The sequence below is a fragment of the Cupressus sempervirens genome, chromosome 6 (assembly GCF_028749045.1).
Source record: "Cupressus sempervirens isolate cs-2001-9-10 chromosome 6, ASM2874904v1, whole genome shotgun sequence".
Taxonomy (NCBI): domain Eukaryota; kingdom Viridiplantae; phylum Streptophyta; class Pinopsida; order Cupressales; family Cupressaceae; genus Cupressus; species Cupressus sempervirens.
Window position 1 is genome coordinate 262,584,199 of NC_143123.1, and position 13,733 is coordinate 262,597,931.

General features: G+C 34.2%; 1 protein-coding gene across 4 annotated transcripts in view; it reads right to left on the reverse strand.

Moving 5' to 3' along the window:
* LOC149552242 (nudix hydrolase 19, chloroplastic-like) overlaps window positions 1-13,733 on the reverse strand; it is a 153,352-nt gene that overhangs the window by 10,755 nt on the left and 128,864 nt on the right. For 2 of the 4 annotated variants that reach the window (XM_089787765.1, XM_089787763.1), the window contains exon 4: window positions 5,336-5,432. In XM_089787765.1, the coding sequence (XP_089643891.1) occupies window positions 5,336-5,432 (97 nt within the window). Of the gene's footprint in view, window positions 1-5,335; window positions 5,436-13,733 lie in introns of all 4 variants that reach the window. The other 2 variants (XM_089787764.1, XM_089787762.1) reach the window with 1 other exon arrangement.

The window sequence follows — 13,733 nt, forward strand, 5'->3', positions numbered from 1 at the left end:
ACTTTGGCCCTTCTCCTTCCCGGATTCACCTTGCAAAATGTAACAGCTTGTTTTCCGGTCTTAATTAACAACTAACATATTCAAAGGAATACAGTTATTGCTTCATTTTCATAGGAAGAAAGGTTATGTCAGTCAAATTCATGTGAATGAGATTTACAATTAAAATCAATTAAACAAAATTTCATAACTAAGAATTGAAAACACCATCAATGAATTTACTATAGAAGTTAAAATCTACATACCATGGAATTCGATATCAAAATCAATTTAGGGATGCTTCTACAACCACCCAAGTTAGTCCACAAATACCACTATAACATTATCAAATGATGACTACCATCCAATATCGCTATATCAAAATCAAATGACAATTACTATTAAATACCACTTTATCAATTAGGGCATCACATACTACTTTATCACTTAGGGCATCAATTACTATTAAATCATTTAGGGCATCAGATACCACTGTATCACTTAGGGCTTCAGATACCACTATATCACTTAGGGCATCATATACCACTGTATCATTTAGGGCTTCAGATACCACTGTATCGTTCATTTTCTTTCGATTTGCTAAACTGTGCCATTAACATAAGATTAGAAGATATGCTCGTAATCATTATTCTTATATATTGAAAAACTTAATAATAATCCTAATTAGAAGATCAACTGATTTAACTAGTTGCCAATTATATTGACGATAAGAATTGCTTTCATTTTAAGAAATAACTGTAATGATGATACAACTCCATTAATCTTACCTTATACTTGAGTATACATCATAAGAGCAAATTTACCTGTTTCCAACAAACGTTTGAATGCATAGCTTATCTTTGTCTGTTGCACATCCAACAACGTGTGGAGAGGTGAAACATTGCTAGGGGCTTAACCACCCAACCTCGGACCATAACTTATCCCCACACAATCTCTATCGAGAAAGGCCCTCCCTACCTGGAATAGACAGGGAACATCTTGTCATCCATTGAGCATCCTAGAATCTAATCACACCACTCGACTTGACAACAGGAGAATACAATAAACATGATCATGCATGAGCTACTAAATGATTCCTTTTAAAAGTGATAAACATTGTTATGTCATAACTAGTTCTGTTTTCATGTTATTGTAGATTCCTTTCTCTCACCTCTTCACCTTTTTTCCTTGGCTGTACAACCAAGTGAGTCCCAAGTGTTTGAATCTCAGAGCAACCCGCCCTTTCTATTAATCCTTAACAGGTAAAATAATATTATATGTTTTCAGCTTATCACAAACTGTGACTTGAAAGAATATGTTGTTTAAAACTAGCAGAAATATCATTGACTCTTATTTCAAATTTGTATATTTAAATCATGATTTTATTGCATCTTCAATACCTCTTTCTCAAGAGGTTCTATCTGATGATTATAATTAGTTTAGCTGTTATGGAAATTGGAAACCAGTAAGAAATGATAAGAAGTATACAGCTATGCATAAAACATGATTGATTATGTACTTCCAGCTTATCACAATCTGTGATTTAGAAGAGCATGTTCTTTAAATCTTGCAGCAAATAACATTTGGTTTTGATTATCAATGGCATAAATAAAATACAATTCTATGTCATGGATACTTTACTATTACTTTGATAGTAACTCCTTAAGAGAGAGTCAATTGATGGTACCTAAGCATGATGATTACACAACAATTGCCTGCTGCTAAGGAGTTCGGTATACAGCAGTAGCTGTTAATAAAATTCAAAGCATTACTTGAGGTTGATGGACCACATAATCTGATATAATTCTGTAAATGTTTGGAGCCCTGCCAAAATGCTATTGATTCAGTTCTTCCTCTGAACGATCTCCAAACGTATTCACAAGGTGACTTATAGTCACGTCTTCAGCAAAAAGAATAATAACCCAACTAGAGAAAAGATTGGCAATGCTTAAAAAGCTAGAGATATGGTATTGCAGATATTTCGTAGATGGAAGACGGATGCTTGGAAAAATATATAAGTCGGAAGCTTTTAGAAAATATAAGTCGGGTGCTTGAATAGATAATATAATACGTCCCCCCACCTCTCTTTCGACTTCTTAAAAACAAAAAGTAATGTCTCCTTGGCTTCCAAGAAGCTAGAAAGAAAGACAGAATTAATGGAGAAGTCAGAATTAATAAAGGAAGCTGATCTTTGAGAAAGGTAATCAGGTGTATTTAAAAAGATATCCACCTCTATACACGGCCTCAAAATAAAAGGAATAGTCGTGACTTCTTGGCTTCCGTAACTTAAAAGATTATCTTGCCAATTAAAAACGCCGAGTGTTTAATCGGTTACAATCAAGAAGAAAAATAAAAAAGATGGAAGAAAAGTTGGAAAGTTATATTTCGATTATTGTTATAATATATATTTACATATGTTCATGTAAATATATCAATGGGATGACACCATTTTATTAAGTTATTATAATATAATGGTGTCATTTTATTTTTATATCTATATGTACATATATACATATATATTATATTAATATGATGAAAGATCATTTAAAATCCTTTGAGGTACATTTTATAATTCAATTAATTTATTTTAATTATTTTATTTATTTAATAGCTCATAGGGTTCCATCGATTGTATCTTGATGTTCAAGTCACTAGGTCCTCAACCCATTTGCCTAGTGATGTTGATGCTCTTGTGCCTAATTCCTCTCTAGCAATGTTTCCCTCCTTCGATGTGCTCCTGCAAGGGAATTCTCCGTAGTTAAATAATATTATCATAATAAGTTATTTAATCATAAATAATCATAACAGCGAACCGCCTATTCAATTCCATGAATTCATGATAATAATTATAACGAATAACCATCTTACCATTTTGCAAGATTATAACAAATTTAATTGTCAACTGACTTCATGTGAAACACAACGGCTATATTTTAAATTAGGTCAAAAATTGGGATGTAACACAACAAAGGAGAAAGGCATTATAAATTTGAAAATAAAATCACATAAATAATAAACAAAATTCATCCCAATTTAGAACCAACCATTTTACAAAGTCGAGGCAAATTTTAATCCCATCACAATCCAAAACTACTTATTTTTATTTCTTTTATTTCTGATTTCTGATTTTCGCCACTCTCTCCTAAAATTTTTGTTTATGAAGAGAGGAGGATGGTTTTGGCGATTAACAAAGGATGATAGTTGACTTAGGGAAATTTCACAAGATGCAAAATTTCCACCGAAGGGGAGATTTCGGAAGATCTAAAATTCCAACGAAGGGGAGATTTCAAAAGATTTGAAATTTCCACTGAAGGGGAGATTTTTGATTATTTGAAATTTCCACCAAAGGGGAGATTTTGGAAGATCTGAAATTTCCAATGAAGGGGAGATTTCAGAAGATTTGAAATTTCCACCGAAGGAGAGATTTCAGATTATTCAAAATTTTCACTGAAGGGGAGATTTCAGAAGATGCAAAATTTCCATAAGGACTTGGTGTTCTTAAAATTTCCTCATTTGAACTTTCCTTGGTGATTCCTTATTTTACTCTTGATCATGATGTTTCCTTCGTGCCATACATTGACCTAATACCTTAGAGGATGGAAAAACTTGGGAGACTCAATGTGGGGAAAATTTTGGAAGATGCAAAATTTCAACCGAAGGAAAAAATCCTTTGCAAAATTATCAATTTCTTCCCCTCATTGTTCTAAGATTGCAATGCTTGAGTTGCCACCAAATAAAAGGCCCGAGTCTTGAGATTTTTGGGAGAAATGAGGGAAGAATTTTCGGAAGATCTGAAATTTTCACCAAAACTTCGTTCTCTCACAAACTTTGTCACCCTTTCCAACATGGAAATCCATCTCTCACGAACAAAAAAAATTCACTCGGACTTAGACTATGAAAAATTCTTCTGAGTGGCATCAAAATACTTGCACAAATCCAAGACCAAAACTTGCTTCCCAATGAGCCAATATTGCTCAAACCCATCCTAGACTTCGAGACTTAAAAAATGTTTCCAACAAAAACCACCTAAGACAGATTCCTACTCACTAGAGAGAAAAGAGGGGATTCACATTTGCAATGGGGTGATGGTGTGAAAACCACAACAAGAGGTTACGAAACTTCAAGACCACACTTTGCAGCTTTAGTTCCCTTCAAGACAGACCACCAATCAGCTCATCACCTCCTTTACATTACTCTCTTCGGCTCAGGGCACCAAGCGGCTACTTGGTCACCCTTCTTTGAGGTACGCCAAGTCCACGAGGCCTTGTAGAAGTTACTCACAGTACAGGCCCTCCTCTTGTAGTGATTCTTAGAGACAATCCAGGGCTTTCTCTCGCCCTGGACCGTACCCTTTGGTTATGGATTACTTCTCTATGACAAGGAGTGACTAGCTTCTGCTTTCGGTCATTTGTTGGGTTCGCACTTGGTTTTTCTCTTTTTGCACTTTCCCGGAGCACTATTTGGTGTTCTTGATGTTGATTGGTCTTTTGTTGTATGTTTTCAGGCCTTTGGACCCTCTTTGTGGTCTATTGTTGGCCATTAATTTTGTTATCATATCTTATCTTATCTTAGAAGAATATTGTCATATGATATTTTTTTAGTGTTGTGCTCTCATTTAACTATTCCCTTATAAAATCTAATTAGCACTCAAAGTTCAAACACACCAAATTAGGGGAATGGGCAAACCTGATTTTTTTATGGTTAAATTCTTTGACAAGTTTGTGTTAATGCTTTTGACAAGAGAATATTGGCCCTTCATATTTTGGTTGGAATTTAAATTTGGTTACTCCTCTTTATTGAAACAGGTTCAAAGACTTGACACCCTAAACATACACAATGCAATAATTTGGATTTCAACATCTTGTACACTATTACATGATGTGACACCAAACTGCTTTTTCACATGTGAGGCAATGTACAGTCAATTTCTTCCTAATTTCATAGGCAATGATAGGAAATATTATATGTGAGGATAAATCTGAATTTAAATAATATATGGAATTAAAAGGCAGAAGATGGTATTCCAAGAACAGCTGGAGATATGTATGATCATTTATGCTCTTTGGACTTCCAAGGTATTGTGCATGTTACTAACAGTCATTTAGTTGATAAGAAAGATGGACTCCAATTTCTCAAATTCTAAAAAAGCCACATATAAATGAATCGTTTTAACTTGATGCTTTTCAAAGCTCTCTAAATGACTAGAGTAAAGAACAAAATTAATAGCTTAATCTCTCACCACCTTGATCTTAAATTTTTGGAACAGAAAAATAAAAGCAGGAATGATGAATGAAATGCAGTCATAATAAGCATGGATAGAAAATGCTTATAAAAGAGAATGTACGAACTGTAAACGTACCTGGCCATGGTTGAGAGCTATGATATACAACTTCATTGATTTCAATACCAACTTCTTCCCATGTTTCACGCTTCACAGCTTCTTCAAGACTTTCAGCCTGCTGCAAAAACACAAAAACTTCTGCATTACCTTGATTTAAAATTTAAAAGTAAGATATCAATACATCTTACTCTCTTTAAATCTTCTAATCCAGGAATTAAAGAATTAATAGAAAGAAAGAATGTTGTAAAGACTTGTTAAAGATATGGCAGTGTCGGTCAAAATTCAAGGACTGTTCTGATAAATCTGTATACATATGTGCTTGTATGTATACCAGTTCATCATATGAACTAGTATACATGCCTACGGATACATAGGTAATCAGAACTGTTATTGCCATCAGAAAAATAGCTCTTGAAATTAACCAAACTATCATCATCAAACTAAGTATAAATTCTAAAGTATTCATTCTCTTGGATCATGTTCGATCAAGCAAACAAATCATAGTTATGATTGTTTATTCCAGATCTAAGTTTGCAGATGATTAGTTTAGCCTAATCACACCCAATTAGGATTGGGTTCCTTAATAAATGTTCTTTAATATCTAATCGTGTCTCTTCACGAAGATACATATGGTGAATAGACTTGACCGTCTATGATTGTGTCCCTTGGAGCAAATATAAGATAAGGATACAAACAAGAGATATGACTATCAAAACCAATAGACGATTATATCTCTTCAGATTAGGACTGCAGTACAGTAATTGAGTAAACACTAGTTCAGATTCAGACCTGTGATTTTGTATTCAGCATTTTGAACATGGTATCAGAGCCTTGTTCCTTCTATAAAGCCTAACAACTTTAAGGTAGATTTTCAGAACTAGTCTAAGGAAGATCCGATCAGATTATTTTTGAAGCCCTGGAAATTTGTGTTATGATAAATATCGTGCAAGCAAAGTTTATTTTAATTCAGGCCAAATATTTCAGCAGGGACATTTACCTGTGATATGAGTTTCATAAAAATCCAAATGGCACATATACCTTCAGAAGATAATACAAAGACAAAATCGATTTTGGAAATAAATATTTGAATACTCTTTGCAATGATGATAAAAATTAGCTTTTTAGTTGGAATTTTTGATGACTGCATTGCTAGCATATGGAAACAATAAAAGTAATAAAATCTTTGCCTGCTGTGATAAATGTCATATTTGCTTGCCAAAAGCAATCTAAATTAGAATGGCTTTGATATATATTTCCTGGAGACCATATGAATGTATCTGTAGACACAATTCTCTATCAAATTCATTTGATAGATTTGAATGAAGCAAGGTTAGTAAATGTCGAAGAGTTTGATGACTCAGTGGATCCTGTTGGTTCCCAAAACCATAGATTGGAATCCTATGAGTCTTGCCAACTCGATGCTAGGATATCCAACCAGTTATGGCCAACTTGACGGGTTGATCAATGCGATCCAAATCCCATGCACTTTTGGCTTTGCAAGGCCAAGGCGGGTGCACCTGATCCTGAACGAAACACTTAGGTCCAAGACACTTATAGAAGATTGATTAGATTGCGAATGTAATATAAGCTTCCAAAATGGCAAGAATTATCGAAAGCTTCAAACTTGCAATTTATGAATTAAGAATAATAAACGAATATATGATTTTTTTTTAAAAATAAGAATCAATATAGATTAATGCAACAAATGAATATATTAATTCCTCAAAAGAAAGAGATGAAACAATTGCCAGCATATGGATTACGAATTATGGAAAATATAAAGATCAGTGCCGAAGGGCAATAGAGTCAGTATTATAGGTTTAAAACATACAACTTTATTAAATTCTATGCACATTAATTATAAACAATTTAGTAATCAAGATGCGACAGATCAAATATATGGACACAAATTTTAAAATAATTTGGAATGTATTTTAACTCCTATGGTTTGAAAATAAACCAAATAGATTCGGAAACAATTAAATATTTCTCAATATCTATGATGTTCGATTTTAAAATGCTATAAATGATCTTGTCCACTTATCTATCATATAAATTATTTATAAAATTAAAATAATAATTATAAAGGATGAAACTATATAATATCTTAACTCTAAAGCTTCAAGCAAATAAAATAAAATAAATATTTCTTACTGATCATGCCAAAAATAAAATTGCACTAGAGACATTCCTTGATGATCCATCCAATGCAGTTTGACTTCAAAATTGCATAAATATATTTACTCAATAATCCGAATTCATGAGCTTAGTTCAAAAAATCATTTCTTTACCAACCAATGAAAGAATAAAATATATCAAAGTGCACACGTATAACTTGGGTATGTAAAATTTGTAGGAATATGAATTATATCTCTTGTTTTGATTTTCACTCCTATTTATAGCCAATGTGTTGTCCTGCATTTTGTCATCACAAAATGTTGGTAACAACACGAAACTTTTTCGAGCTAGTTTCGTATTTCTCTAAGCTTGAATTTGATATTTAATTGTTTAATGCGAATCGATTGATCCATTTCAATTCAAATATCAAATTGTTTTACTGAAGGCCTTCGTCAAGTTTTTTTCGTTTTTTTTTTTGTCAAGCCTTTGCCTTATTTTTTAAGCCTTCATCGTCCGTTCTTTTCTTTTGAGTTTGTGTTTTCTTGTTTTTAGTCCTTTGGTTTTGCTCATGTTATGTCTTTCGCTTTTCCCTTCGATTCGGTCTAATGTAGAGGTCAATCGGAGTTGTCAGTCAAGAGTTATGTCCGTTTTAGTGCCTCAAAAGTGGACATTTTAGGTGCAACAACACGAATTAAAAATATGATATTATATTTTCAATTTGATATACACTTTTTGAAAAATATAACATTATATTCACTTTTTGTTATGTTTTTAAGTTACTTTTACTTTAAATTTATAACTTAAAGTGACTATAGTGCACTTTATGTTATAATTTTAAGTTGAGTTACTTTTTAATTTTTCACTTAAAGTAACTATATAACTATATAGTTTCATTTTAAATTTTTTCTTTTAAAAATCAAATGCTTATTTAAATGTTACTTTAAAATAGGGTAACGTGACTCGCGGCGAGTCACTTGAGTCGCGCGAGTCAGCGAGCCGCGCTGACCTCGCCGAGTCACAATGACTCGTGACCCATGAGCGGCGAGTCATAGGGAGTGACTCGCGTGACTCGCGAGTCACAGAGTGACTCGCCTGACCCGGCTGAGCTTGACCCGGCCGCAGCAGGCAAAAATTCGACCATTAAAATATAATTTTTTTCAACTTTTTTTAATTTTTATTTTTACATTTCTCACTCATATAACCCTAAAAGGGCTCCCATAACAGTCTATAGTGAAAAGAAGAAAGAGAGAAAGAGGTAGAAGAGAAATAGAGTTTTCTTGTTTTGCAACCAGCTGAGAGGAGGAGAAAAGCTTGCATTTGTGACATTGGATCTTGCATTTAGATCATCAAGAAGTTTATAGAAGCTCTTCTCAACACTTTCCAAAGCATTTGAAAGAGGTAAGACTTGATTGTTTAGATTTTGATGATTTTTTTGTCTATGCTTATGGGTTTTTTGCATGAATTTTTTTTGTTTGTTTATAAGTTTTTTTATAACTTTAGATCTTCATAAAATGCAATGCTGAAATAGTAATATTTGGTCTAAAATGTCTTATTGCAGCAACCTTTACCTTTTTCCTTAATTAAATCATAATGGCTTCAGGAGGTAAAAAACCCAAGCTCTCTAAAGGCAACAAAAAAGATGAGTGTTGGAAGTTCACCATAGAATTTCCAGGTAGAAAGAGAACTCAAACAAAATGCCTAGTTTGCAAAACCATTAATAGTGGGGGGATAAATAGATTAAAATACCATATTGTTGGCTTACGTGGTCATGATATTGAGCCTTGTGGAGCTGCAACTGTTGAGGCTCAACGTTTTTGTTATGTAACCTTGGAAAAATATGAACAAAAAAAAGAATTAAGAAAAAAACAATTAGAAGAGTTAGCTTTGATTGGTTCTAGTTCCCTTCCACGCTCATCTGCAAATGTTTCTGAGTCAGTAGGCTGTGTTGGAGAAGGTTCTTCCTGTCCCCCCTATCGTCCCAGTGCTTCTGTTGCTCGTGCTTCTTCTACATCTATTCCTTGCACTTCTAGTGATGCTACTGCTGCTGCCCCTTCTAGTAGTGCTGCTCTTCTTCGTCCTAGAGTCAGAAAATCTAGTAAGTTGGACAACTTTTTTGTACCGCGTACCACTCCTGGTGCACAACCCTCACTTGAGAGCATGGGCTGGAATAGGGAGATACATGAAACTAGAGTAAGAGCAATTTGCAAGTTTTGGTTTTTCTGCGACATTCCATTTATAGCAGCCAGGTACTTCAAGTTTTCAACTTCATTTATATTTGATTGTTTTGTGTTTTAAGTTTTAAAATTTATATTCAATTTTATACTTTTAACTTGATGTTTGAAAATTTGAAATATGCTAATTAAAATGTTTTTATAAATGTAATAGGACTCCTTATTGGCAAGGGATGATTGATGCAGTTTCCATCTGTGGTGCAGGGTTCAAAGTCCCCACTAAAGATGAGTTGAGTGGACCCCTCTTGCTAGATATGGTTGAGGAAATGAAACTTGAGTTTGAGGACCATAAAAAGATTTGGAGCCAAAAGGGGTGTACCATCATGACAGATGGATGGACAGATAGGAGGTCTAGAATCCTCTTAAATTTTCTTGTTTCTAGCGGAGGTAATTCATCATGCTCTACTTCTTGAAGTCTAAAATTTAATGTATACTATTATTGAATAACGAAAATTTTGTTTTATTGAGTATTGATTCTTGAATGATAATTATTTTGTTTAATTTTCACTTTTAGGATCCACCATGTTTTTGAGGTCCATAGATGCTTCCTCATGTGTGAAAAATGCAAAATTCTTATGTGAGACTATTGAAGAGGTCATAAGGGAGGTGGGAGAAGACAATGTTGTCCAAGTGGTGACAGATAATGCAGCTAATTATGTTGTTGCAGGTAAAATTTTAACTTCTAACTTTCTAAGTTCTACTTCTAAAAAATTTGTTTTAATTTTTCATTAAATTTTGAAAATTAAAAGTTTTTTAATACATCAAAAATTTTCATTGTTTACTAACTAATTTAAAATTGCTGCAGGAAAACTATTGATGAAGAGACACCCAAAAATCTTTTGGACTCCATGTGCAGCCCATTGCATCGACCTCATGTTAGAGGATATTGGCAAGCTTGTATGGGTGAAATCATGTGTTACCAAGGCCAAAAATCTTTGTAAGTTCATCTATAATCATGCCTTGGTCCTCAGCACTATGAGGAAATACACGAAGAGAAAAGAGTTGGCTCGTCCTGGTATCACAAGATTTGCCTCTAACTTTATCACACTAAAATCCTTGTTGAGTCCAAGGTTAGAGTTGAGGTGCATGTTTGTTGGTCCAGAATGGAGTTCCTCCTCCTTTGCGAGCAGCCCTACAGGCATAGATGCAAAAAAATGCATTTATGATGATGATTTTTGGGAGCCATGTTCGAAGATTGTGGAGGTAATTTTAAATTTTAAAAGCTTAAGTCTTAAAATTTTATAAATTAATTTGTCTCATACATATTTTTGTTTTATTTTCATTGTGCAACTTTGCAAAGTTTCATCATTCACTAAATTGTTTTTTTGTTTAATTGTTTTGTAGATCACCGAGCCCCTTGTAGCCCTCCTACGAGTTGCTGATGGCGAGAAGCCCTCTATGGGCTACATTTATGAGGGCATGGATAGGGTCAAGGAGACTATTAAGGCCAAATATGTAGGAGTTGAGGAAAACTATGGCTCTATTTGGGACATAATTGATAGGAGATGGCAAAATCAGCTTCATAAGCCCATCCACGCAGTAGCCTATTACCTCAATCTGGCATACCGTTTTCTTGATGATTTCAAGGCAGATGAAGAGGTTCTTAGTGGCCTATACACAGTGGTATCGAAGATGTCCCCTAATCCCACGGATATATTGCTTGAGATGGATGCCTATAATAATGCATTAGGGCCCATTTTTTCAAGTCAAATTTGCAAAGAAGGTCGTACAAAATTGCAGCCAGGTAAAGATTGCAGCTTAAGCCTTATAGAATCTAGTTTCTAAATTTCTAGCTTTAAACTTAAAGTTCAAATTTTGAAATGAGACTAATATTTTTTTGTTTTCCTTTTTTCAAAATTCAGATAGATGGTGGCAAATGTTTGGGCCTTCAACCAAAAACCTTCAGTAAATCGCCATCCACATTTTGAGCCAGCCAAGTAGTGCTTCTGGATGTGAGCGCAACTGGAGCATGTTCGAGCACATCCACTCGAAGAGGCGTAATAGGTTGTCTGTGCAGAAAATGAATAATCTAGTCTTTGTGCACTACAACCTGCGCATTAGGATCAGGGAGATTTTGGATAGTGACCTCTCCGATTACTCTAGAGGAAGTTGATCCAGAGTCTGATCGGATCACTGAGGCTACTGATCCTGTCTTTGATGATGAGGACCTACAGTGGCTTGACCAGGCAGATTTGAGAGGGCCAGGCTGAGGCTGTGGCTATGGCAGCAGCGGACCAGAGAGCTCCAGTTGTTCCTAATGGCACCTCACAAACATTGGCAGAGCTAGAGGCAGAGAGTACAGTTGATCCTAGAGGCACCTCATGAGCTGATGCTATGGCTATTGAGACATCCAGGACCTACCTTAGACGCCTTACTAAGAGGCATTTTGTAGATTATACTGAGCCTGAGCCTGAGGTTGAGGCTGAGGTTGGGGATGAGGATGACAATGACGATGATGATGAGGATGACGATGAGGATGAGCCTGAGGATGAGGATGACGATGACTCCGACTAGGAGCCATAGCTGTAGACTTATAGTCTTGTTTTAACTTTTTGTTTAACAGTTTAACAGTAACTTAATATATGATCAGCATTTGGAACATTTGAATTTGATGATGACTATTGAATCTTGATGTGTTGGATTTCATAATGCATAAATGATAATACATATACATTTTGATGGTTTGCATCGATTTATCTTAGTTTGACTTTAATTACTAGTAATATAGTATTTGCTTTTAGCAATTTACCTTTTTAAGTTTGTAACTTTGTAGTATTGTACATATGTAATCGATATTTGACTTTTAAGTTTTAAGTTTTTAACTTTAAGTATGTGGCATGTGCATTATGATCAAATTATCTTCTATTTAATGATGTTATTGTGTCTTTATGCTTTATTCAATAATGGGTGCATGGAATGTTCTTTAAATCCTAAAAAATCTCAAAATTTTGAGGTTTTTTCACTTTGCCGAGTCACCGCCGAGCCGGGTCACGAGTCAAGTTACCCTTGCCGAGTCCGAGCCAAGTCGAAGTCTCGTTACACTACTTTAAAATGATATTTATATGTTATATTCCAAAATATGATAAATAAATATTGCTTTTGACCCATTTTGTAACATTTTTATAATTTTAAGCGAATTAAATGACTTAAAGACTTGATAAGTGGACATTTTATATGCAATAACATGCAAAATCCATCAAAAGTGGACTTTTTACATGCCATTGCATATAAAGTTTACTTTGGTGAACATTTTTGATGTCATTACATCAAAAGTTCACCATAAGTGGACCTTTTTTATGCTATGACATGAAAAGTGGAGTTTTCATGCTTATTCATCTAAAGGGTGAGTTGCATTTTAAAATATGCATTCCCCTCCAAAAGGTCCAATTTTCACTTGGAAGCATATTTTAAAATATGCATTGCACCTAAAAAGGTCCTACCTTCACTTGATGCATATTTTAAGACATGCCATGCACCTAAAAAGGTCCGATTTTGGAGGAAAACATGTTTTAAAATATGCTATGCATCCCAAAAAGTCTGATTTTGAAAGAAAAGCATGCATTTGGCCTCCAAGAACCCGATTTTGCTCATAACTTGAGACTTTCTTGGTGGAATTGCATGAAATCTTCTCCATTGAAGACGTTTTTCCTTGGAAATGATTTTCTTTGCATCAAGAATGGATTTAACATGCTGAAAATTGTTTTTAGAGATCAATCCTAGGGCACATTTTTGAAGAAAAACTCCAAATACCTTCATCTTTGCTCATAACTTGAGTTTTTCTCAATGGATTTGTATGGGATTTGTTCCATTTGAAATGTTTTTGGATGGCAATGAGTTTCCTTGCTTCTAAAATGGATTCATTTACCTCAAAAACGTTTTTGAAACTTTCATAATGGATCACGTTTTTGAAGAAATTTGCAAAAAAATTCATTTTTAGTGCATGTTTTCCCTTCCAACCAAATCGATTTGGCATCTTTTGGGGATTACATTGCATTGTAGGTCATGTTTTGAGTTTTAATGATCAAAACGTTTTAATCTTACAACATGAGAAAAAACGTCTTGCAAGC